Source organism: Phodopus roborovskii, unplaced genomic scaffold (assembly GCF_943737965.1).
Source record: "Phodopus roborovskii unplaced genomic scaffold, PHOROB, whole genome shotgun sequence".
Taxonomy (NCBI): Eukaryota; Metazoa; Chordata; class Mammalia; order Rodentia; family Cricetidae; genus Phodopus; species Phodopus roborovskii.
The window spans coordinates 12,991,351-13,018,630 of NW_026126541.1; the positions used below are offsets into that span (position 1 = coordinate 12,991,351).

Genomic DNA, 27,280 nt, shown 5'->3' on the forward strand with positions numbered 1-27,280 from the left:
TCAGTCCATCATGAGCCAATGCATCCCAGAATCTCAAAAGAACAAAGCCAGGTATCTTCAGGATGTCACTCCCCATCACTTAGCAAAGGACCTTCCGGTGAAACTGATCGACCACCTTCTGCTCGATCCCCTTCCCCTTATTTGTTAAATGAGGAAAGAAGACCCTGTGGCTAACTTTGGGGATCTGGGAAGGTGGCTCAGTGGTTAAAGAGTCTGCAAACACAGGGGCCAGTGTTCTGATATCTAGAAAACCACGTCATACCAATTAGTGTAGCTGCTCGCCCGTAATTCCAGCCTGGGAAGGCAGAGAAAGGATCCCCAGAGCAAGCTGGCTAGCAAGACTAGCTATATCAGCAAGCTCTGAGTTTGAGAGACCCTGCCTCATTGAATGCAATGGAAAAGCTATTAGGGATGATTCCCAACATCAATCTCAAGTGTCCACATGTGTTCTCATCCACACATATTCATGCCTACACACATGATGTATACACACATGGAAAAATGGAAAATGTAAATAAACCAAAACCAAAACAAAACAAAAACACCTCCCCCAAACTGGTACCTATTGCCAATAAGACTTGTGCATCCCAGTTTCTAGTTCATTCCAGTTGGTGTATTTCTAATATTGGTGGGGGGGAGGGGGAGCCAGGACCCCTGGTGTCTCCCCATCACTGCTGATATGGCTCCTATCAGGGGTGGAGGGCTGGGGTCCATTCCCTTGTCTATGCTGGCTTCTGGGAAGGGCTCCCTCTTGGGCTCCACAGCTGCCTGGCACTCAGCCCACATCACCTCCCTCTTATTGACTAACAAACCCAGGTCCACCAAGAGCCATGCCTGCCTGAGTCAGCGCACACCACCTGTGCCCGCTTGGAGCAGCACACCTTGTTTTCCCGGTGTAAGGTGTCATGCTAGGGTGTGTTTGGGTGTTATGTCAGGGAGGCCTTGGAATGCAGTTGCCACCCCATGCACCTCCCTCGTTGTGTCGTCGTCGGTTCCAGGCGCAAAGGCTTGGCCTAGAAAATTCAGTGTCTCTCCACTGAGCCCCATCCACCCCTCTTTGGAGGAAAGTTGGTGAAGAGTGCATAAGCAGAGAGGACACCCCTCCAGGCTGGAGGATGAAGGGATGGAAGCTCTTAGTGGTGGCCAGGTGAGTGAGTGTGTGTGTGTGTGTGTGTGTGTGTGTGTGTGTGTGTAATGAACCCTTAGGTTTCATCTGTGATCAGTTCACTCTTATCCTGCCAGAGGGCATTTCATGTTTCTCCTGATACCTCCTGCGGAGTGCGACACTGAGGACTCCAGGAGAAGGGGCAGGCTGACAGTCCTGGTTTAAGTGGGAGCCATCAGATAATGGCAAGATCCAATAATGGTAGGAGTGTTGCCCTGGTGAGGATCCACAGTGTAGACTGCCTACATGGGCCTGTGTGCTGGGGTATCCCATCCGTGCAGGCTGCTTCCTATTGGAGGCCCAGAGACCTTGATAGTCCTTGCTTCCAAGCTCGTTGAGGGCAACAGTTGGCTTTTGACTCTCATGGAACTATACATATGGGGCAGTTAGGATAAGAGACAGCAGCTTGGGTTGTGGGCCTTGCTAGAGGGAAAAGGGGTTGGTTTGTCTTTCTGAGAGATGTAAACCGCATCAGATCCACTCCTCAGTAACTAGCCATCAACTGAGCTTCAGCAGCCAGGTGATTTTAGTCTCTGCAATCCCTGGTTTCAAGGGATGCTTGTTCAAGTGGGACTGTGAGGAGTTACTGAAGAACGGAGCTGCTTCTGCCATAGCCTGAGTGTAGCTGGGCCAGGGAAAGGGAGTTCAGCTCCCCCGAGACCTGCTCCTGTCGGATGACATTTGGGCACCCAAGGGCTTGTGTGAGTCCTGGTGCCACATCCCTGGATTACAGAAGCCCAGACGGTGTCAGGCAGATTTACTTGGGTCCCGGCCTCTGCACCGCCTCTACAGCTCGTTGACTCTAGGCCATTACCTAACCCCTAGAACTCCCTAGAGCCTGACTGTGGCTATGAAATATTTTAAGGGACAAAGAACAGGAGACCCTCCCCATCAAGCCTGGTGCAGCCAGTGAGCATTGCTATTATGGGATGTGGATGTAGACTATCTGTCTGGGGGAATGAAGGAACTCCAGGTTTCTGCAAGTGCCTGTCCAGCTGGACTCAGGGAACAGTTTCCAGCAAAAGAGTCTTGGGCATCTCTGGAGCTTTGACGGGCCAGGGTCCCTGGGTTGGCCGGGGCACAGCTTTCAAAGCAGCTAGGGCTTGGCTCTGTCTGCTAATTCATCTGTTGCCTGGCAGAACAGAGTGGCCATTTCAGCCTTGCTGGAATGCTGGAGGATGGGGGACGTGGCTAGACACTGGTAAGGGGGGGGGGACCCTGAGGCTAAATGGATGACATTCAGATATACAAAATAAAATTGAAAAAAGCAAAAAGTCAAACAGGAAGCATGTGGCTGGTGTCTGGGCTGGCGGGGAGATGCTTGCAGAGGTGGCTCCCCAGGGCACCTCTGTGAAGGCCAGCCTGTCTCCCTCCCCAGCGAGACAGGCTTCTTTTGTCTTGGGTTTCCTGGTGCTTTACTTCCAACATGGAGCTGTAGGAAGAGGGAGTACCCCAGTGGGAGGGGTAGTGAGAACCCTGGGTGGTTCAGTGGATGCTGGCTCTCCACTGGGCCGTTCGGTGGAGGTATGACCAGAGCAGAGGGAAGGCACCAGAGGGCCACAGTGCTAAGAAACTCGTGTAGGAGGGCTCGCGTCTATAGATCCCATCAATCGCATCATCAGTTCTTAGTGCATGCTGGGAAAGGGCTGATGCCTTCAGCGGATTCTTCCTTCTCTGGGGGGGGGGGGATAACTGCTTACCGCCATCTTGGGCCATGCTGTCTGTCTGACAACGAGTTAATAGTGGCCTCTCCCACTTCTGTCTCTTCTGGCCTGACAGGGTCATCTGCATCTCACCTGCCTGTCCCGGGCCTGATGGCTCCCCTCCCTAGGTGGTCCTCTAGGGCCATGCTTGTCCTGTTGCTGCTTTAAAAAAAAAAAAAAAATCAGCGGTAGGCATTTACCCAGTAAACAGTGACTCTTATAGGGTCAAGCTGGAACCGAACACAGCTGTCAGCAGTGTGGGTAAGGTGGCTTCCGGAACAGGTTTTCAGGATTTCACTTTTCACTGAGTGCCGCCTTTCTCTCTCCCAGCCTCTGTCATCAACTAGGGGATGGGAAGGGGTGGGCACCTGAGGGTATTTGTGGAGGATTAGCTAGGGCGGATCATGGTGTCTGGGTCAGGCTGAGGAGTGGAGACTGGGCTACAGGCTGCCTGGAGGTGATGGCGTGTCCAGGTGGTGACCTCTGTGGGTGACCTTCCTAAGTGTCCTAACTTGTAAGCCATATTTGTGCATCTGCCGTCCTGTGTTCCAAACCCAGCTGCGCTCTGAACCTTTCCCCATACCCTCCCCTCTCCCACCCCTAGCCCTTCCGCCTCGTCCCTTCTGCCCTTTGTCTCAGTCCCTGAACCAGCGTCCCTGTGCGACACACAGCTTTTCTTCTCTTGTGTATTTTTGACCGTGAAGATTTCCAATCCCATCTTGGGCTACCTAATGAGACCCTGATGCAGAACCCTGGTTTTAGTCCGGCAGAGTATGCCAGGCAGCAGTGCACCTCCTGCCTAGAGCCAACACATGTAACATTGTGCTGCGTTGTTTTAGTTCTTTTGTGGGACAGAGAGAAGTTGAGTGGCTTAGATTCCCTTCCTCCTGCCTTGGGCGGAGTGCAGTGCTGGGAGGTTCTACTGCAGATACGCCTGGCAGAGAGTCTAGGGGAAGAGCTAAGGATCCCAAACCCCAGAAGTGGCTGGGGTTGGGCGCTCTGTGGGAGCAGAAGCTCAGAGGGAGGACTGCCTGGTGCATGTTGAGAGGTGTCCCCTCATCACACACATACACACACACGCGCGCGCGCACACACATACACACGCACACACATACACACGCACACACGTATACACACATACACACGCACACACACACATATACACACGCACACACATGCATGCACGCACGCACGCAAACACATACACACACGCGCGCGCACACACGCACACACACACACACACACAGTTGTGACCACTAAATTCTGGGGTCCAAACAGGCCTACTGGCAAGAGATCTCTCTGCAACCATCAGTCTCCCTTTTACTTGTCTCTTCCTACACTTCACCCTAAGTGAAGCCACTCCTACCCCTGGGTCAGCCACAAGGCAGGGGTGACCTGTAGCCAGCCTGCAGGGTGGGCTGGAAGGCACCCAGATGTGTGGGGACATTTTCCCCATGGCAGTTCAGAGTTCCCTGGCAGACACACTTTTCCCTACAGGAACATCTCTGGGCAGGCCCAGCTGGGAAGGCGGGCAGGCTCTGTGCGTGGGGCGGGCGGGCATGGCTCTGTGCGTGGGCTGCTTTACAAGGCTTCCCCGGGCAACTCCACCCAACTTTTATTTCCTCTCTGGGATTTCTCTTTTCCCATCTGGGTTCCACTTTCCCCCTACTTCTGGCAATGTGGAGAGACCGCAGAAGCCCTTGCCTGAAGGAGATTCCTGAGGACCATGACAGAGGACTCCCGTGGGCTGAGATCAGCCTTAGTGACCAGGGAGGAAGTCATCAAAGCCAGCTTCAGCACAGCTTTGGAGCCACCAGGCCAGCTGTTAGGCGCCCCAGAGGTATGACAGGAGATCCAAATCAAGGTGGGATCTCACAAACCTAGCTGGACATCATGAGTCCAACACAAAGAAAGCTGGTTTTTTCCCCTCAGGCCTCTCTCAGAACAGCTCTGACCCCACAGCTCCTCCCTGGGCAGCTACTCGGGCCATCTGCCAATCATGGTTCTTTCTTTCAGACAGAAGCCATGTCATGCCATGGCCCTGTGCATACGCATCCTGAAAGACCTGCTGTCTTTTCAGAATGAACTCTAAACTTTTGCCCCTGACCCTATGTGAAGAGTTCATGTGCCCTTCCAGGCGGATCCTGCTTCCCGTACTGTCGCAGGTCCACACCCCCACCCACCATGGCCACCACGGCCACCACGGTCACATCAGAGCACCCTGCCTCCTGCTGTCCTCTCTTTTCCAGGACTCCCTTCCCGTATCTTTACGTGGATCTCTGAGCACTCAGACCTCGAGTCACATAACCTGTCGGGAAGACCCCCTTCTGACCACATCCGCCTACCTTGTCTTCAGATGCCTTGTCTTAGTCTGTCATCTTATCAGCCACTTGTTTACTGTCACCTTCCAAAGTGAAGGAGAAGAAGAAACAGCTTGATAGCTTCTGTTTTCCTACTCTCTAGAGCAGTGCTTGTTTCCCTGGCCAGCGGGGAAGTCACTATGGATGAATTTTAGCAGGCACTGGGTGCGGGGGAAATGGCGAGGGGCTGCACGCTCGTCGGTTTCAAAGGCGGTGTGCTCAACTTCCCCTCCTTGGGCAGCTCCTGTCTTCGCCTGCAGACTGGCCATCGCTTGTTAAAGATCTGATGGAGTTCTTGGGAGCCGAGAACATTAGGACTCTTCTTCGGTTCAGCTGTACCTGAGCCACTCCGTGACCTTATTCAAATACAGGCTTAGGTGTAGCTAGTGCAGGGTGACGTTTTATTTCCACCAAGCTTAGCTGCTGTCTACACTGTGGTCTTAGGATTGCAACTTTGAGGCCTAGGTCACTGAAGGACCGACTGGAAGTCCTTCTCCATTCTCTTTTTGTTTCTTCTTTCTGCTCAAGGGTGACCTTTGGGCGGAGCTGTGTGGTCCTGGCCTATGGTGACCAGGAAGGAATTGGACCTGGTGAGTTTGGGCACTTCTAGAAGCTGCCTGGGGGTGATGATGTGGGCTGCCTGCGGGTGATGGGGGCTGCCTTGGAGAAAGGGTAAGCCTGAAAGGCCACACATCAGGAGTGAGAGCTGGTGCCTGGCTGAGGAGGAGGCAGCCCCTCCGTGTGCCTCACTGTCTCAGTGTGCTTGCCACAGACTTGTGGAACCGGGCTCTCAGCTGCGTGCGGCTCATTCACTTTTGGAGGCAGGGCTGGCAGGAACTAGGGGAAGGCTGGCTGGCCGTGTGCTGAAGTCCTGGTACAGGGGCTGTGCTGTCTGCATGTGTGGATCCAGATCATTCCTAGGAGGACTCTACAGTTTCCAGTCCTCCCCCTCTCAGTTCGGTTCAGGAGACCTTGACTAAACTCCCTGGATTAGGATAATCCAACTGCTGCCTCACAAACTCTCAGCGAGTTTACGTAAGAAACAATTCATTTTCTGTCCATGTCTCAGACCGAAATAAGTCAGTGGCAAGTGGCGGGCAGGTTCAGCTCCAGGCAGCCACTCAGGAGCTTAGACTCGCCCATCTGCAGGCCCCCTCTCCCAGGGATTTGTATCCAGCTGGAAGTTACTGAAGAGAATGTGGAGGATTGTGGACAGAGTTTTATAGGTTGTGCCTGTGGGGTTGAGGGGGGATCTCACCCCTGCTCCGGTTTCACCAACCAGGGCTCCGGCACACGGCTCTACCGCCGGCAAGCGTGAGGGAGATGTGTCCGGCTGTGCTTTGGCCACTGTGGTGGACAGTGGGACTTTCAGTGCCCAGATTCACTTCTAGATACTTGCAGGCAATGATAGGTCACATGAACAGATAGATCATCTGACAGCAGTGAAGTTCTAGACTCGTGACCAGTCTGCAGAAAGCCACCTGTGTGCTGTGCTGGTGAGACCACAGACAGCTATGCAGTGTGTGGGAGATGCGTGCGAGGCAGCAGGACACAAGACTACACATACAGAGGTATGGAACATGCTGGTCCCACGTGGCTGGCAGAGAGCCAGTCGAGGGTATGAAGCCCAAGGCAGCAGCTTTCGGTGTTTACTTGGCACCGTGATTCCTGGGATGTTGGTGACATTCGTGTGGTTATGAAGTTTGTAATGGGACACAGGGGAGCACTGGGGAGGTGACCTCCCCAAGTTTCTGGTTCAGACAGTAACCCTGGCCAGAACTCAAATGGCCTGCGTGTGCTTTGCTGGGCTCCCTTGTCTGTGCAGACAATAATAGTGGCTTTGTGGAATTGCCTGAACCCTGCACTACTGCCTGAACCCAGTGCATTTGCTGCCTGGAAACGCTTGGCTGGGTCTGAGCCACCCCGCATAGCTGCTTCCCAGCTGCAGGGCAGGGGAGGAGACACGCGCTCCTGGGTTGCTAAGGCTCTCACTTCAAGGGGAAGGCCGGTATCTGCCCATTCCACCCCTGCCTTCCCTTCAGCCTCTTCTTTGTTTTTCCCCCCAAGACATTTGTGGGGAAAGAGCTTTAAGGCCTGGAAAGACCTCGACCCATTTAGAACAGAGTGAAGAGCTGGGCATGGTGCCAAGCACTTTTAATCCCAGCACTCGGGAGGCAGAGGCAGGTGGATCTCTGTGAGCTCGAAGCCAGCCTGGTCTACAGAGTGAGTTCCAGGACAGCCAGGGGCTACATAGTGAGGCGTTGTCTCAAAACACACACACACACACACACACACACACACACACACAGAGAGAGAGAGGGGGGGGGGAGAAAATAGAATCGAGTAAGCACTTGGGGGAAGATGCCACTTGAGTACAGAAAGGAGGGAGGAGTTAGCCCGGCCTCTCTTTCCATCAGGAGGACACGTTGGAGACCAGACCAGAATCGCATTGCCTTGAACAGCAATGGCCCTAAAGGTCTGCCTTGGCCTCATCTCTGTTCTCTGTCCCAGCCTTTGGGCAGAATTTGATCCCAGGGTACCCAGGGCAGTTTGGGAACCACAATCTTAGGTTTATGGAAGGTTCTCTTCCCCTCTCCTCACATTTCAGGGCCTTGCTGTATTTTTTCCCCTTGGATGTTCTGGAAGATTTTGTAGGAGAAGGACATGTTGGCAACTCTGGGGATAGTTCAGAAGTCTTGGGAGGGGGTCACTGACAAGGTTAAGGGACCGCAAGACCTCTAGGAGGAAGCTGGGTGATCACAGCGGGGCTTCACCCTCCACCCTCCGTGTGGTTTTATTAGCACGCTGACCTGGCGCCAGCGGCATTCAGGCCATCTGCTCCCTCCCCAGATGATGCGTCTTTCTAGAATTCTACTTTCAGTGTGCTCCTCCTCTGCTCAGCATCCCCCAGGGACCCCATGTTGCCTAGAGCAGGAAGTCCAGTTCCCTCCTCTCAGATGCAGCCCCGCCCTCCTCAGAATCAGGAAGAAGAGCCCAGGAGTACCAGCACTGGCTCAGTGCAGCCTCGGGGGTGGGGTGAGGGTGTCCCGTTCCCTGGGGGAAACAACATCTCACGGTGTGCCTGGCCTGCTCACTTCCCCCAGAGCCGGCCGGAAGCTGGTTGAGCCGGCACTTGTATCTGGCTCGGTTGCCACCGGCTTTCCTGATGCTCTGCTCCCCTGGCATTGTGCCTACTCTCTTCCCCTTGGCCAAAGGGAGCTGAAGCTGCGTGGGAACTAACATGGGACGAAGCTGAGTTTTAGGATGCAAAAGGCTGCCAAGTCACCGAGGATGGACCCTAAAGGCCTAGCAGACTCTGCCCAGCTTTCCTGAAAGCTAAAAGGCTTCAGGACAGCATTGGAGAGAAGATGGCACCGGGGAGTCAGGAGGCACTCAGGTACCAAAGGCGGACAATAAGCCAAACCTACCCTTACCTGTGCCATCTCACTTAACCCACACTCCACTTTGAGGTTCTGTTTTACTCAAAGATGGTGTGCCGGCTAGCTTCGTGTCAGCCTGACACAAGCCAGAGTCATCAGAGAGGAGGAAGCCTCAGATGAGGAAATGCCTCCATAAAACCAGGCTGTAGACGAGCCTGTAGGACATATACCTAATTAGAGATGGCTGGGGGAGGGCCCAGCCCATGGTGGGTGGGGCCATCCCTGGGCTCTATAAGAAAGCAAGGCAGAGCAGGCCGGTAAGCATCACCCTCCATGGCCTCTGCATCAGCTCCTGCCTCCGGGTTCCTCCCCTCGCTGCTTTTCATAATGAAGTGTGATAAGGGACTGTGAGTGAGATAAATCCTTTTTCCCCCAAGTTGTCTTTGACCTTAGCGTTTCATCATGGCGGTAGTAACCCTAACTAAGACAGATGAGAAGACAGCACGTAGGCTAAGTGACCTGGGCACTGCCCTGCGGGAAAGGAACAGGCTGGAACTGTGACTTCAGTGGGCCCTAAGTGTCCCACGGCAGCTAAAGCAGCGTGGAGAGGGCCCTGCTTCTGTGTTTCCATTCTCACGGGTGCTAAGCATGCTGCGTGTTCCCCAGGAAAGGGTTAGGAATAATGGGTCTGTGTCCCAGCAGCCCTTCCTTCAGGGCTTTTGCTCTACCCATGGGTATAGATATGGCAACTATTTCGACAGTGGGCGACTGATGCCCACAGGCGGTTTCCCAGTTCAAGTCCTTGGTTGGCAGGCTGGGACTAGAACCCTCCACTTGACTCAGGTCTCTTGCGTGCATGTGGAATGAGCCCATGGGCGTAGATATGGGGAAGAGTGGGGTAGCCAGCCTGCTTGGGTACCTTCCAGGCACCAGAGAGAAGGTCCACAGCCTGGAAGTAGCTGTGATAGTCTGTCAGCATGTCACTGATTTCCTCCCTCTCTGTGAGTCTCTCAGCAGGTGGTAGGCGATTGGCTCAGCCTCCACCATGTTATATGTAACACATGTCCTGGCCACCGCTCTGCCCCCACACCCGCTGAACTGCTGGGAAAATCTGAGGCCTCCACTCTGAGGCTGGCCCACGCACTCCAGCTGCTGAGCTCCCTGGATACTCAGAGCTAGGTAGGGCCTGGCCAAGGCAACTCCCACCATCTGCTCCCAGTCTCCTTGACCTCAGCGGTGGAGCATGCTGGTCAGACTCCGCTACTGTCCCCACCTAACACACAAGGAAGCAGATCTGTGTAGAGCTTCCCGGCTCAGCCCTATTTATTTTTCATGTGTGCTAAGTTACTGCACCAAACCACTATGAGTCCAACAAATCTGGGAGGAGGAGGGCAAATGTTCCCTTTAGTGGTTACGTGTTGTCTTAAGGGGGCTGTGTGTGTGCGTGTGCGTGTGCGTGTGCATGGTGAAGGATAATGTGCTTCCAGTCCATAGGTTGACACCTAAACCCCAGGACCTCAGGAAGTGGCCATATCTTTGAGATGAAGTCTGTTCTGCAATAGGCCAGGCCTCCTGTGCAGCATGACTGATAACCTATTAAAAAGGGGCACTGGGTCACAGGGAGAGACCTGTTGCATCAGCCATGGAGTGTCCTGTGTGGCCGTCATCACCAGAAACTAGAGCGAGGCCAGCAACAAAGTGTTCCTCGTGGCCCTGAGAAGGAGCCAAGTCCCCTGACACTTCGGTTTTGGGTTCCAGGCTCAGAACTGCAGGGCAATAGGCCCATGTCCTTTACAGCACCTAATTTATGATACTGTGTCACGATGGCCCTGGCAAAATAATCCTGTCAGAAAACACATGGCCTGGGGATGTAACTCAGTGGAGCAGTTGCTTAGCATGCACTGTGTCCTGCATGTAATCCCCAGCACAGCATAAACTGGCCGCGGTGGCCCTGGCCAGCATTGCGAGGTGAAGGCAGGGAAAGCAGACGTTCAGAGTCTGTCGTCTCCAACTGCACCCCATGTTCTAAGCAAAGCCCAAAACCCAGCCTGGGCTGTGTGAGACTGTCACACCACACACACACACACACACACACACTCAGGAGGAGACGTCTCTGCTCCACCTGACTGCATGGAGATGGCTGTTCGGTGAGCATTGGGGCGGCTTCAGCAGGCTCTGCAGTTTCTCAGGCCACTCTGCACCCCTAGAGCCCCCAGCCACGAGTAGCAATACCCTGCCGCTTGCTTCTGGCAGTGACTTCGTCTCATTTCTTCACATTTCGGGGGCGTGTCAGCATGCCTGGCCCACTGTGCAGATGTTCACTGGGCATCTCCCCACCCCTCCCAGCACTGTGCCAGCTGTGTGCACAGCTGTGTGCGCACTCTCAGGTCTCCGGAATAAATGATCACGGGCCTCCACCCCGGATCTCACCACGTTCCCTGACCCCGACACATGGCGGTGTTTCGTGGGACTCAGGAACAAGGCTGTTCAGTCCCCTCGGGCTGCTTCCCGTAGCGGCGCTGACCCTGGCACTGATAAGCCTTTGGTCTTGTTCCCCAGCTGAACTCCCTTCTTTCGCTCCAGCTGTGTTAACTGCGCGCCTAGCTCTGTGGTCCTCTGCAGCAAGTCTGCTTTGCCCGCCCAGCTACTGACCTTGTCCCTTCCCTAACTTTTATTATGTGTAAGCAACATGACCCTCCTCTAAAGCTACTCTGTTCCTATGTGGGTGTTCCAGCCCACTCAGAGCCTGAACCCTGATTCTCACTCTGGGTCCTGCTAATGCAGCGCCGGAGACCACCGTGGTAAAGGGAAGGGATCTGGAGCAGTGACAGCTGTGTGCTTTCCAGAACGTGCTCAAGGAAGACTTCTTTAACTTGTTGCAGACTTTAGAAGCTAGAGTGGGCCCCTCTTGGCACTGGGGGATGTTCTGGTACCCTGTATTTGACTTTAGCATGTTATGATTCCATGACCTGACTACCAAGTCATCCGTGCCAGTGTGGAAGACTCCTTTGCTGCCTTCCTCTTTCCCTGGCTTCCTTAATGTTTGCATGAGTGTTCGGTCAGCTGTGGGAGATGCTGTGGTGATTAGTCAGCTGTGTGAGGTGCTGTGGTGATTTTGATGGGGGAGCTTGCATCCATCCTATCCTCCACCTCCAAACTCACCATCCCAGATCGGCAGCCTCATTCTATGCTTCCCCTTTCTATCCTTCAATGTACCTGCTGCACCTTCCTCTTCTCTCTCTCTCTCTCTCTCTCTCTCTCTCTCTCTCTCTCTCTCTCTCTCTCTCTCTCTGGCATCTTGCCCATTGCTTGCACTTGTGGATGGTCACCTGGCTAACTGGCTGGTTTTGGAGCCCAGGGTACACACTTGTCTGCTCTGCTTTGTGTAAGTCATAAAGAACGGGGGAAATGTGAATATGTTTCAGAGAGAGGCCAGTGTCAACAAAAGTTCCCTCCACTCCAACCCCCGCTCTACTTGCTCCCTCTGTCCTATGTTCCTGCTCTGCTGGGCTCTTGTTCTATTCAGTATTGAGCTCCTCCTTCCCTCCCCCATCTGCTCCCCCTTCCTTCCCTCCCTCCCTCCTCCTTCCCTGTCCATCCCTCGCTCACTCCTTCTTCCTCTCTCCATTTTTACTGAATTGTGGTAAGATATACTGAGCACAAGATTTGTCACTTGAACCTTTGTGAACTGCACAGTTCAAGGGTGGCAAATGTGTTCCCCTGTCGAGCACACACCGCATTTTCTTCTCCAGGTCTTCTCTTTTTTCTCATGAAGGAGTTCATGTCTTATACCATCCAGGGATTAAGTTGTTTTTAATGAGAACAATTAAAAGAGCGCATCTCTCAAGAAATCTCTGCGTTTTGTGTAACTTCATATTGGTTGTGAATGTCACGAGTTTCACTTCTCAGTGCTAGAGCTTGACCCAGGGCCTCCTCGGGCATGCTAGGCACCTCCTTTTTTTACACGTTGTTTTACTGAGTTACTCGGCCTGGCCTTGAACTCACTATGTACCTCAGGCAGGCCTTGAACTTTCCAGCTTTGGGCTTAACTTCTTGGGTAGCTGTATTACAGGCCTGCACAACAGATCCAGGTTCTGTTCTAGACTTAATATCCCTTAATGTGTGTGTGTGTTCTTAATTAGTACAAATAACAAATGAAAAATGTGCAACATCTTCCTACATGCTGAACAAATTAAAGATTAGAAGTCTCAGTTGTTGAGATAGCTATTCTCTGGAGGAACATGGTGGCACATGCCTTTCGTCCCAGCATTTGGGAAGAAGAGGCAGGTGGATCTGAGTTCCAGGCTAGTCTGGGTCCCAGTTAGTGATGCCCTGACTTAAAAAGGGGGGGGGGAATTTTTCCCTAGATTAGTGTATAAATTTTATGCATGCCCCTCCCCAATATCAATGTAGCAATGGTTCTTAACCTGTGGATCACTACCCCTTTGGGGGTTGAATCACCCTTTCACAGGGGTCCTCTAAGACCATAGGAAGTTACAGATACTTACATTACAGTTCATAACAGTAGCAAAATTACAGTTATTGCAATGATGAAGTAGCAATGAAAATAATTTTATGGTTGGGGGTCACCACAACATGAGGCGCTGTATTAAAGGGTTGCAGTATTAGGAAGGTTGAGAATCACTGTTTCTTAGAGATTGATCAACCTAATTTTTTTTTTTAATTGCAGAGGATCTAAAAAAGGATCTGAAAAAGAAAATTTTTAAGACTTAACAAAATCCTGTGGAAATCAAGAGAGGATGGCAATGGGGTCACTAGGCAGCAGGAAGGCCTCAAATAGACTGGAGTTCATTGATTTCCGACAAGAACTTGAGCTAGTTTAGAAGGCAGGCTGCTCTGATAACTGCCCCTGAAATCTATGCTGACATTTGACGTCAGATATAATTTGAGCAGAGAATTCTGCCGGACCCCCTTGTCCCCCCCAATAAGAGGATTTTGCTAATAATTACTTTAGAGGTACCCAGCCCTCCCTCATCTATTATTTATGTATTGTCATCTCATGTCATATTGGCTCAGCAAGGATGCCTCACTGTTCGGGGCCAAGAGTCCTTTCTCCTGTGGACTTAGTGAACAATAGTAAATCACCAGGCTGCTGCCTTCTTCAGGACCTGCCTCACAAGCCCAAAGCCCCGAGGCGTTTGATCCCAAGTACCACATAAGTGGTGTGGTGAAGCATGCTTGTAATCCCAGCAGGTGGAGGCAGGGGGGTCAGAAGTTCAAGGTCACCCTCAGCTGCACGGTGGGTTCAGGCCAGCCTGGCCTCCACAAAAGCCTGCCTCGAAGATGGGCACCAGGTGTAAATCACAGAAGGCTGTGTCAATCAGTCAACAGTAAACAAATTGGAAGCTCTGTTGGGATTCACAGTAAGCAAGTGGTGATCTTTGGCTGTGATGTCCGTCCTGAGGGGCTCGGGGAGTACGTCTCACTTGGAAGGCCACCCAGGAACCGAGAGCGGGAGGACACTGGAGAAAAGCTGTGCTTAATAGTGTTTTATTTCATTGCTCTGGGGGTTTTTGAGATAGTTCCTGGGTATGTAGCCTAGGCTGGCCTTGAACTCAAAATTTCCTACCTCAACTTCTAGAGTGCTGGGGTTACAAGTGTGAGCTGCAACTCTATCTTGCATTTCCTGTCACTGCCTCTGTGATGCACACGGACATGACCCCAGCATTAGCACAGGAGCTGCCAAGGCCACAGGACAAATGAACTATTGAGGTTTTCTTGCTCACTTGTGGTCCTGCAAACTGGGTGCTTCTCTTTTTTTTAAGGGAAATTTGTAGGGCTCCATAGACACACACACACACATATAAACACACACACTCTATCTCATAGATATGGCTTCATAGAGAAACACACACACACACACACACACACACACACACACACACACACTCGATCTCTCTCAGTAGCTTCCAGCAATGTTCTTTTGTGTTCCCTAGGTAGACAATGGTCCTGAGTATAAAGGATTAAGGTTCAAACACTGCATGGAGTCCAGTGGTACAGTCCCTGGAAACTTCTCCTGCTCAGCAGGCGAGCTGTTGGCCTCTTGGGTTACAGATGTGCCCAGTTGGGTGGGGCCCACCTCTGTTCTCCCCAGAGTTTATTGCTGCAGAGCCCTGCCCTGGGAGAGCAATGGAATCAGCTTTCTCGGGCTGAGCCAGCTCCTGGAACCACGCTGTCCTGTATCTCTCACGACCCACCCCTTATATAAACAGCTGAAGGGGCCATGATGTGCTTGCAAAGACTGCCTTAGCCGCATGCGCCACTCACTCCAAGAACGGCCTCGGCAATGAGACCTGCTTTTTCCCCATCCCAACTCAGGGCCTTCGAGAGTGACAGAGCCTTCTATTTGCCTGAAAACGTGGTCACACTGGAACTCCATGATGGGCGAAACCCTCCTTACTGTCCATGCTCCTAGGCTTCCTCCTCACGAAAGTCTGTCCAGGTCTTCCCTCAGGTTATGCTTCTCTCTGTAGAACCCAGCCTTCCTCATCGGCCACTGCGGCTTGCCCACTACTCACATCAGCATTGGGTATCCAGCACGGACACACCGCCCACCATCCAGCCATCTTAGGGCTTTAACTGTGTAGCCCTTAAGACCCAGAGCTGCGGGTTCACACATGCTGCTGCCTCAGCTCCGTTAGGCTGCCTCTACTTGGTTTCTGCTCTGGAGTCATGGCCAGGGCTTTTGATTTCTTTGAAAGGCGGCCTGTGGGCAGAGAAAGTATCGCTGGCAGCTGCTTAGCCTGGCTTTGTGTTCTGTGGCTGTGGGCTGTAGGACTCCTGCCTGCTAACTTGTGGGTAAGGTGACTGGGGCCTAAGCTGTACCTGAGGGCTGCCAGTATGGAGTGAGCCCGATGAGGGCTCACAGCTCTGGGGAAAGCCTGTTGACCCAGGACTCCGCAGATGGTTTCATCTTGGCTGGGATGGAGAGTGGCTGGCTAACGGGGGTATACACTAGGGACACCGTATAGGAAGAGGGAGGCAGCGGGCTCCTGCGAGGTCCCCTCACCCCCAGGAGCGTCTAGAGGGAACTGTTACCACACTTGCCTCACCACACTTGCCAGGCTGTCAGGAGACCCTGCATCCCCAGGAGGCACAGAGGCCACTGTGGGATTCAGACTGTGCTTCCTCTGGGAAGGCAGCAGGGACTTGACTGTCATTGTCAAGATACGTCACCCTCACCCAGAAGCCTTCTTTCTCTTCAGCAGCTGGGGAGCACTTTCCCCAGAGCAGAGCCGCCTCCTCAGCCCAGACTGCACTTTTGAGAGCCACGGTGCTGTTTAACAGAAATGCAGTGTGAGCTACACATGTAATAAAAGCGATTTCTGGTAGCCGTTTTGAAATGTGAAAGTAGCTGGGTGGTGGTGGCGCACTCCCAGCGCTCGGGAGGCAGAGGCAGGAGGATCTCTGTGAGTTCAAGGCCAGTCTGGTCTACAAAATGACTGAGAAACCCTATCTCGGGGGAAAATGTGCAAGGAAACAGGCAAAGTTAAAATTTAAAGTATTTTTGTTGGGAAAGGTGGCTCAGAGCTTGTGATCTCAACACACGGAGGCTGGTGGCGCACCCTTGTGATCTCAGATCACAGGACTACCAAGAGTCCAAGGTCAGGTTGGGCCGTATAATGGCCAGTCTTGCTCTATATCGAGACTCCTCAAGATCCTCGGTGATCAGCCATTTGGGCAAGGCCTCTCAGCTTGTCATGGCCCAGACACACCCTGGTTCCAGAGAGAGTCAGTTCAGAAAAGCATATCACTCCGCCTCTGGGTGCCTGGCTGGGCCTTCCTTTGTCCTCAGGTCTCTCAATGCTGTCCCTTCAGACACCTTATGGAGCCAATACTTGGAGGCCCCAGGCCTGGCCTATGCATGGTGTTACCTATCCTAAATATTTTGGAAAACATACATTTATAAATATGCATAGGATAAAATTGAAAAGAAAGTGTTATTCTTAAGGAAACATCGAGAGAAACGTGGTCCTAAGATGTTCATTGTAATGCGCATATAGATAGCAGTGACAAGTCAGAAACAACATGAAGAGTCAGCAACAGGGTGATGGGTAAATGAGCTGTGGGCCGTGCAGACACTGACATATTTAAAAATGGCAATATGGCCAGGCTTGGTGGTGCACACTTGTAATCTTAGCACTTGGCAGGCTGGATAGCCTGGGCTATATAGTGAGACCATATCTTTTTTTTAAAAAAAAAAAAAAGAAAGTGTTGATATTGACATAGGACTGGGGATGTACCTCAGTGATAACGCGCTTGCTTAGCACCTGCAAGGCCCCAACACTGCAAAACAATGCTAACGTGTCCGTATTCATTTATACGGGAAACATGTTCAGCGCGTGGCGTAAGAGGACCGTGAGGTCACTGCAGTGATGCACATGGAAGACCGCTTAGAAAGGGTGTGTGTCTGCCAGAGTGTAAGTGTTGGTTTTAGGGGAACTGGGTATAAGTGATTCTCTTGCCTTTTTAAAAGCTTTTTTTACTTTTGGTTGTTCATTTGTGTTTTTCTAAGACACAGTCTTGTTATAGAGTGAGGCTGGGCATTATACGGTCTGGACTGGTCTAGACTCTTGATCCTCCTGTCTCAGCCTCCCGCCAGCTGAGACTACCATGTTATGTAGCTTCCTTCACCTTCCTGACCCCCCACCCCCATTGCTTTTGTAATTTTTAGTTTCCCTTCAGTGAGCAAGAGTTACTGCTATAGTACAGAAATGAAATGTTAAAAAAAAAAAAATAGAATACAGGGGAGGGAAGCCAGTGTTCTAGCCAGCAGCATCTATTTCAAAATGTATTACAGAACTCCCAAGTACAAGTTTATAACATTACAGCCCAACTGTTGTATTTAAATGTAGCAAGAAGGAATTATTAAATGTTTGAGAGTTGAAGTTAGCACGCTTAAAACTCATGAGCCAGCTTTTGCTAAGTATCTATTTGGGGAAGTGAAAGTTGATTATGGTACAATCTTTGTTGTGAATGGAATCCACCTAACCCTTCCTATGTGGGTTCTAAATGCTATATAAGATTAAGTGGTGATTACTTGAAAGACAGTCCTAAATCCATGTGTTAGATCTGGATAGATGAATGGATAGACACTCTTGCACGCACGCGCGCGCGCGCGCGCACACACACACACACACACACACACACACACACACACACACACGCGCGCAGTCTTACTTAGACACCTCAACTGATATCTTCTTTACAACAATGGACCTTCCCTGACATAGGACCAATTTGTTTATTGTCTTCCTTCCCCAGAATATAAACACCCTGAAGCCAAGAACTTTTTCCTTTAGTGTCCAGTGCCCTTAATCCAAGATCAGTGAGTATCAGCAGCCTGGGAGGAATGAATGGACATTAGGAATCGTGTGACAGACAAACTCTCATCCTGTCAAGGAGGTGCCTGAGGAAGGCTCCTTGCCTGGCCCAAGGACACAGCTGGGACACCCAGCAGACATCCTGGCTGTAGCCACTCAGCATCAACTGCACACAGGGACCCTGGCCTTGTCCTGCTTCCTGTGTGTTTTTTCAGTTCACACAGAATTTCAGCCCAGAATAGCAAAAGAAGAAACAGCTGTTACTGCAGGACCCTGGAAACTTACTCCAGAGGGTTCCTCCCTGGAAAAGCAGGGGTGAGCTCAGGGTGGGAAGAAAGAAGCAGAGGAAGGGTCCCCCAGCCGCGGGGCAATGCCATAGGTGTGGTTTTATTCTGGAAGGTGGGTGGTCTGTCTGAAGTATCGGGTGGAGCCTCCTCCATTCCTGGCCCAGCAAGGTTTGGGCTGCAGGTGGCTGAAGGATTCACTCAACAGACAAATGAAGAAGGAACTAGGCCCAGAGGATTGTCTGGTAACCCAGTCTGGCCTACAAGCCTGCTGGTCCCCAAGCCTGCTGGTCCTCGGCCTAGCCTCGCCCTCAAGTGTCTCTAGACCCCTCCCCCTTCCTGAGTTGGTTCAGACACCCTCTTTGATGCATGGAGAGCTCTGGCCTTCTCCCTCTTAAGCCCCATGTGGTTTGTTAATGGGCTGTGAAATGAGGGATTTCAGGCGTCACTCATTCATGGGAGCACAGTGCAGCTGTGGTGGGATGCTGATGCTGTTCAGTGTTCTCAAGCCTGTCTGTCTGTCTGTCTGGCTCCCCAGATGCAGCTTCTGGATAAATTTCCTATTGAAGGTGGCCAGAAGGATCCCAAGCAAAGGATCATCCCCTTCCTCCCAGGTAAGCTCCTGTGGCCCTGTGGGGTGGGGTATATCACTGGGAGAAGCTCCACCCCAAGCCAGGAAGAGGCCAGGGGTTCATAACCTTGGCTTTTGAAAGTCACTGTCCTCCAACTGGCTTCAGAATCACCCTTGCCAGCCCTTGGTTTGTAGCTCTGGGGAGTTTCTGAGGCTCTGCGACTTGGCATCTTCTTCATAGACGACTCTGAGAGGACAGGTTGCGTCCCCGTAATCCCAGGGTTCCAAAGGCAGGCAGAGGCAGGGCATCAAGAGTCGGAGGCCAACCTGGGCCTTATTACCACTTTGAGGCCAGCCTGAGCTACATAGAAAGAAAGACACAGGGTTAGTAGTTCAAGGGCCTCTGGGCCAGTGAGGCGACTTTGATAAAGACCCTTGACACCAAGGCTGACAACTGGAGTTGGATTCCCAGAGGGACCCACATGGTGGAAGGCAGAGAACCAATTTCTACAAGTTGTCCTCTGACCTCATGTGACCCCCTATCCCACCCCCACCCCCGTGCACCCAAAATGAAAATGTAATAGAAGTTGAAGGGCATCCTCAGCTACATAGTGAGTTCAAGTCCAGCCTGGGCTACATGAGATTCCCTCTCAGGTGGTTAAGAGCACTGGCTGCTCTTCCAGAGGTCCTGAGTTCAATTCCCAGCACCCACATGGCAGCTCACAACTGTCTGTAACTCCACTTCCAGGGGATCCAAAGCCATCTGCCAGCCTCCTCAGACACAAGTCAGACACGTGGTACACAGATGTCCACACAAACAGAACACTCATACACATATTGGTTTTTTTTTGTTTTGTTTTGTTTTGTTTTGTTTTTTGAGACAGGGTTTCTCTGTGTTCTGGAACTCATTCTGTAGACCAAGCTGGCTTAGAACTCAGAGGTCTGCCTGCCTCTGCTTCCCAGGTGCTGGGATTAAAGGTCTGTGCCACCACCACAAAGCACATATATGTATATGTGTGTGTATGTGTATATATATATATATATATTTTTTTTTTAAGTTAAAAAGTATCATAAACTAAAAACCAATCCGAACTGCTGAGAGACTTAAGTTCTCCTGGGAAAGGATTGCTAATCACAAGTGCAGTTGTTCCTCCTTTTTACTGAGCAAGCTCCCGTAGTGTTGACCTCCCCCGGCCTTATGCTACTGTGCGCTCCTTGGCACCCTGCGAGCGGGCAGATTTGCGTCCAGCTCAGTCTGGCCAGTCGCTGTAGCACCATTTGGAACCTGTTTCGTGCAGTCAACCAGGTGTAATTTAGAGGAAAATGTCTCAGGTAAGCCATGATCTGCTATGACTGGGATGTCTAAAGTCTGAGTAGAGGCCTATAACGTAATTACAGCCATGCTTCCTTATCGTCATTGCGTACATCTCGTCCTACTGAGAACTGTGTTTTCATCTCTCATGGGGGACTCAGAGAGGTCAATGAGCTGCCCAGGAAAGTGGCGTGAATCCAGGGCTCTGCCCTGAACCACCAGGGCCACACTGACCCCTGGTTTGTAGGTCCTCAAGCCAGTAGGTCCACCTGGTTCTCGGGACGGTGGCTTCACAGTGATCTTCCCACTAGGGTAATGCTGGCCCTGGACCCTCACAGGCCAGCCTCCAGGGTTACAGTTGCCAGTTAGACACTCGTAGCCTGTGGTCAGTACCTGCCGGGATTGAAAACAGGTGGGAGAGGGCCTCACATGGAGAGTGATTTCCCTCTGAAGAGCATTCCTCACCATACCCTCAAAGTCAGCGTCTTTGCTAGACTTGGAGGGAAGTAAGCAGCCCCAGGAAGAATGGCCAGAGCTGTTGGGAAGACAAGAACTAGGCATGGGGAGTGGGTGTCACCCCTGCCTCCATCGTTGGGGGCGGAGCACAGCTTCCCCACTGCTGGCAGTTGGGGTGCTCAAAATCTGGGCCTGCAATAACCTTAGATTCTTCCAACAGTCTGGGTGCTGCACCCACCTAGGGCATGGCTGTCTAGCTGGGATGCTAGCTATGGATAGAAGTGTCCCAGAGGGGCGTGAGGTCATCAGTGTCATGTGGATACTGGATCTGGCCCTGGGACCTGAAGCTTCCTATTTGCTCAGGAAGAATGGGGCTGCTTCTCCCACTCAGTCCCTGGCCCATGCTACAAGGATAGAGTTTGTCACCCATCAGCCACACTTAGGAGGGAGCTGTCTATATTAAGCTGAGGGGATAGGGTGAGGGTGTTCTAGCCACTTGAACTATTTTTCACCTGAGGAACCCTTGAAATAGTGAGAGACAAGACCATTTCTACCATTAGAACGATTTAAAGCTGGCCATGATGGCGCACACCTTTAATCCCTGCGCTCGGGAGGCAAGGCAGGTGGATCTCTGAGTTCAAGAGCAGCCTGGACTACAGAGTGAGTTCCAGAATGGCCAGGGCTACACAAGAGTGGCCTGAAGCAGGGCACGATCCTGTCTACCATGTCACTGTATGAAACCTGAGTCAGCAGAGGCCCCTTAAAGAAGTGGCTTTAACCTGATGCTTTGAGGGACGTAGGATTGGAGGTGGCACTGGAGGGCATGCTTGGGTACCAGTACCTCCTTAGTCCCGTGTCTCACAGTCCAACTGTCTCCATTCACCCTTGGAAACCTCAGCTCTGTCGGGTACCAGCTGTAGTAACTTTTTGTGTCCCAGTTTCCTCATCTGGAAAATGGGTTGATAATGGCATCTACCCCGTAGACTGTGGTAAAGGGAAAGATGAATTGATGCATCCCAGTTGCTTAGAACCGTGATGACCCCTACCAAGGATCAACCAAATGTTAATCCTAACTATTGCCATGTCTTCATATATGCCTAGGCTTTTTAAACCACACAGTCACATGAATAATTTTATATGACCTGAAGTTCTTATCCCCATTTTACTGACTGGGAAATTGAGGCCAAGGGATGCTCGCAGATTTGTTTCCCAAAATAAATGCATAATAAAAACAACTTTTAGAAGGAGGTGGGGGTTGGAGAGATGATCTTTCAGGGGACCCAAGTTCAGTTCCCAGAACCTACATAGGACAGATAGATCAATAACTAACTCCAGGGGATCGAAAACCTCTGGCCTCTGTGGTCACCTGTACACATATACATATTATTAAATATAAAATAAGTCTTTAAAGAAACTTATTAATTTCTGTGAGGGGGTGGGTACATGCCACGGTGTGTGTGTGTGTGTGTGTGTGTGTGTGTGTGTGTGTGTGTGTGTGTGTGTGTAGTTGAGGAAACACAGTTGGCCGTTTCCTTCTAGCACGTAGGTACCAGGCAGTGAATTCAGTGTGGGTAGCAGGTGCCTATGTCTCACTGAGCCACCTCCCCAGCCTCTGACGCTCGTAATGAGGTTAACTGACCCTGTCTGCCGTGAAAAGTGAGACTTGGGGCACCTTCCAATCTCTAGATAAATGTAACCCTAGGGAATGTCATTGTGGGAAATGGGGGTTAAGTAATCCCCCCAAAGGAAACTCTCCCTTTTCTTAGCCATGTTCCCTCTTACACACACACACACACACACACACACACACACACACACACACACACACACTTCAGTGGTTTCCTCCACTGGATCCCTCATCTTCGCTTACTCACTCTCTAGGGCTTCCGGCTGGGCTCGCCTTTGGAGACACACCAGGGCTCCCAGCCCTGTCCGTCTTCCTGCAGCTTGCTGGAAGCCGTTGTAGACCCTTCATTCACTTTCTCCTCAGAATGCCTACAGTTTCTTGCACTGGCCAGCATACCTTTGGGTCCCAGGGTCCTTGGAAACGCCATGCATTTTGTGAATTTCCCACTGTATCTAGTCATCTTGTAGATCTTGGGTCACCAGACACCACTTTGTTTTTTCCTCCTTACCTTTGGAGATGGTGTCTGAGACTACCTGCTGACTCCCCAGGGATCACCCTAACATCAGAGACTTAATAAAACCCCAGGAGCGCACACACTCCAAATACCTCAGCCAGCTGCCTCAGGGACAGCTCTGGTAGTATTTTGTTTCTCCTGGAATTTCATGGTTAGGAGAGCTTCAGGGAGGAGGAACGGGGCATGCTTTATCCCCTGAGGGGCTCAGTTTTAGTTCCAGAGGTGCTGGGCCACAGAGAATATTTCTGCTGCCTGGAAGGGTTTGGGAGTGTATTTTAGGTATCAGTCCAGCTGCTTTCTTCGGGCCCACCTGGCCACAGGCTCATGGCCGGAGACTTGAAGTGTCTGGCTGGTACCAGTAGTAGAGAAAGCAGCAGAACTCAGAACTGAGGGAACCCGACCTGGGGCTTGATTACATGTTCACTCACCAGCCAGGCAAGTCCTGGGCAGAGCAATGCATCTTGGGATCTCAACACAGGCTAGGTATATGTCCAGGCAGGTCTGGCCCACCTAGTGTCCAGGCCAGCCTGTGGGTATGAAAGGTGCTAAGCACCCAGTGTTCCTGTGGCCCAAGATTGTTTCTTCATCCCAGAGAAGCTGGGCCCTGGTGGTACCCAGTGGCTCTTAGGGGACAGGCAGGGCATTGTGTAATGTCAGTGGAGCCAGGGATAGGTCTTAGGGAGGTCTGTGAGCAGGGACTGTGAGGTGGTAGAGGCATCGTTTGGCCAATTACTGATATTTGAATATCAATTAAATCCTGTATAAAGGATTAGGTGGACTGCCCTTTTAAGTAGGTCCCCCAAGTATTGCGGTAAATAAGGGTCAGGATAAACAAATAGGCCGAATAGATGTTTATTCAGGGAGAAATAACTTACAACCTAGACAGATGAACACCAGGAAATTCAACCCGATCCTCTCCTGTCCGAGTCAAGCCAGAGAGAGAGCGCCTTCCCTGGCCCCCTCCGACCTCCTTCCTCAGGTCCTCTCCGCCCATCGCTCCACCCCCCCAATGGGCGTGGTCAGTGCTACAGAAGGACTACCTCACTACAATTCCCCTTTTAGTCTAAAGAAAAGATTTAGGCTTAATACAAAACTATATACAAAACAGTGAATAACAAGTGTGCTCTAAGAAAAGGAAAATCGAGAACAAAATGACCTACATATCTAGTCCTAGGGTGAGGGCATAATGGAGTTTACAATAGAGTTGTCCTAAGCTGGAAAACGTAAGTCTAGTACCTAATATATCTAACTAGGAAGAGAGAATAATAGTTGTGATAGTTTAATCTTCAACCTCATCAAGACCTGAGAAGGAAAATAACAATACTAGAGTAGACAGGAAATGCGGATGGACAACTTCCAAAACGGTGCAGCAAGGACAGAAACAGCAAGCCACCTGAACAGTCACCCTAGGTCTCACAGCGACGTTGGTACACCCAGATTTGGCTAAGGCCAAGAGAACTTGACAGACCACAACAACAGCAGGGAAATAGAATGGCTGTCTTACCCTGACTTGGCAAGGTCAAGCAGTCTTCTATATTTGTCTCCTGCAAGCACATAGGACTGCATGTCCAAATCAGTGGTCAAGGTGGGGGCAATTCTATGCCCAACAGGCCATTAGCTGAGGCGAGATTGAACTCCAGCAGGAGCAACAACAGTGTCCAACATATTTTCGGGAAAATGCACGGTGCTGTCAGGAGCAACAGTGTCTCATGTCAAAGGAGTACTAATATTAAAACATTTAAATGCCATGTTCTGCATGTCTATGAAAGATTGAAGATTAAGCATCTATATCTGACTAATCTCATAGGTACAGGAAATGTGAGTGAAGATAATCTATAATACTCGGGAACTTAGCTAAAAAGACTGATTAAAACTTTCCTGAGTAAAGCAGGAACAAATACTTAAACAATATAACTATTTACATATACCTACATGTAAATCCCTAAAATAGAGGTAGAGTATAAGTGTCAAGACAAGAGGTAGAACTATAAAGGGCAGCAAGATAAATATCCCAAATTGTATCAATATACAAAATGTCTTGAACACAAGAAAAGTATACATACATAGAATATGGTAAAAAATAATGTGCATAAATATTATAAGTGGAAACATTTAACACAATATAACAAAATATAAACTTAATTTTACATAGCTTACCACATAGGAATACATAACAATGTAAGCTGTAAAATACTATCTCATTCATACTCAAATTCTCAAGGAAATAGGCTAATCTACTTATATCCCATCTAAACCATACCTTTACCCACCATTCCTTATTCCTGTCTAAAAGATAAACCCGAGTGTAAGCATCACCCAATCCCAAATAACTAAAACCAACCCAAAGACGATGACTATTATCCCAAATTTCCAAGGGTAGGGAAAGGGGGCGTAGTCATATTAAGATTACTTCCTGCTGAAATGGGACGATGATCGCTCCACCCCCCAATGGGCGTGGTCAGTGCTACAGAAGGACTACCTCACTACACCCAAGTTGTTCTCACCTGGGCTAAAACTGTTTTCTGGAATCTGGGAATAGAGAGGCATTGTACAGAACGACCACCTTCCACAAGGTCTGGGAAGCCCATGGAAGGAGCTAGAAGGTGTGGCATCCACAAAGTAGGGGAAGTTCTCCAGTAGGTGTTCCAGAGAAGCAAATATGCAAGGCTCAGGCCAAGAAAAGGCAGTGTTATTCAAGAGCTATGGGCATTCTGGGAAAGGGGGGATGAGGGTAGACCCCCCAGACTGTACCCCCAAGCCCCATACTGTGTGAGAATGAGGGAGACATGCCTACCTCTGGCTGACCTCTGTGGCTCTTTGAGACATGGTCCTTGTCCTGCTGGGTCTTCACTCATGTTTCTGCTATAGGGCTGGACACGTGGCATGTGCTATGTTAAGACTTGTTATCAGTTTCTTTATTGACACACATTTTACCCAGCTGCTAGTTTATGTCTGGGCTAGTACCCGCCACTCCTCATTCCTTTGCTCCAGGCTCGCCGAGGCCCTTAATCCCCAGTTTGGAGTAAAGTCAAACGGGAGGCTAGCAGATGGCTCAGTGGCACTGGCCACCAAAACAAGTGTAATCCCTGGAACGCACATGGTGGAAGGAAGAACTGACTGTTCAAGTTGTCCTCTGACCTCCACACGGATGTGCGCATGCACAGGAGCGCACACGCGCACACACCCCCACCCACACACGCACGCACGCACGCGCACGCAGAGCTTCCATTCCTCTGATGCGATGGGCCATCTTTCCCTGGCTAAGGAGGGACTGGCTCAGCCAGCCTCAGCAGGGTTTTGCTTTTGCCTTTCTCTGCTGCCTCTTTACCACCAAGTTAGGGCCCAGATGAGACCAAGCACAAGTACCCTTGATCCCTCCCTCAGCTGTGATTGTTATCTCAAGCATTGGGAGTATTCTGTTTGGGGTCAGGTAGCCTGAACCTCGTAGGAATCAGGTGGCCTGGATGCTCTCCCGATTGCATTCAGTGACTGAGGTCATTGGCACCGAGTAATTATTTTTTGTGTGTGATTAAGCTATTTCGTGTATTTTCATTTTACACAATTACACACATCCGGCAGCTCTGAGACTTTTAGATCATATTCTTAAAGTACCACCTACTGACTTTCTTTTAAAAATACCCTCCTGGCCCTGCCTTCTTCTTGAGATAGGGTCTTGTCTTAGGGTTTCTGTAACTGTGAAGAGGAAAAGATTTGCTTTAGCCCACAGCTCTCGGGTCACACTCCATCACAAAGGAAGTCAGGACAGGAACTCAAGCAGGGACAGGAACCTGGAAGCAGGAAACAGGCCATGGAGGAACGCTGCTTATGGCTCAGCCTGCAGCCAGGACTGCCTGCCCAGGCATGGTACCACCTACAACTGCCCGTGCCCTCCCACATTAGTAACTAATTAAAAAAATGTCCCACAGACTTGCCTAAAGGCCAGTCTTTTGTTTGTTTCGAGACAGGGTTTCTCTGGGTAGCCCTGGCTGTCCTGGAGGAACACACCTGTGTAGATCAGGCTGCCCTGCGACTCAGAGATCCACCTGCCTCTTCCTGAGTGCTGGGATTAAAGGCATGTGCCATCACCAACCAGCAACAATGGGTAGCCCAGGCTGGCATGCCCTTGAACCTGTGGTCATCCTGACTCCACCTCCTTCAGCAAACCCTGCCAGTGCGTACAACCACAACCAGGGAGGCCAGTCTTAGGAAGTCATTTTCGCAACTGTGATTTCCTGTACTCAAATAGTTCTGACAGGACAGGTCTAATGGAGCCTGATCTGGTCTTGAACTTGCTGATCTTCCTGCCTCTGCCTCCCAAGTGCTGAGATTACAGGAATGCACCACTATATCTGGCTTTACCTGATAATTACGAAACTATTACAGACTTGGAGATGTTGCAACAATACCAGTCACTATACCATCCTCTCTAGCAGTTCTGCTACCCAACTGCAGGGCTGGTGGCTTTGTTCCGTTGTAAGGAGGGTCATACTGGCTGTTCTCCACCATCAAATTACTTCCCCCAATGGATCATCTTTTTTTCCTCTTCAGGTTTTGTTATTTCAAA

General features: G+C 50.8%; 1 protein-coding gene across 4 annotated transcripts in view; it reads left to right on the forward strand.

Annotated features, from left to right (window-relative positions):
* Nucleotides 1-27,280, forward strand: part of Sh3pxd2a (SH3 and PX domains 2A) — a 198,410-nt gene that overhangs the window by 48,048 nt on the left and 123,082 nt on the right. For all 4 annotated transcript variants that reach the window (XM_051200090.1, XM_051200092.1, XM_051200091.1 and 1 more), the window contains exon 3: nt 18,775-18,850. In XM_051200090.1, coding sequence (XP_051056047.1) covers nt 18,775-18,850 — 76 coding nt within the window. The remainder of the gene's footprint in view (nt 1-18,774; nt 18,851-27,280) is intronic.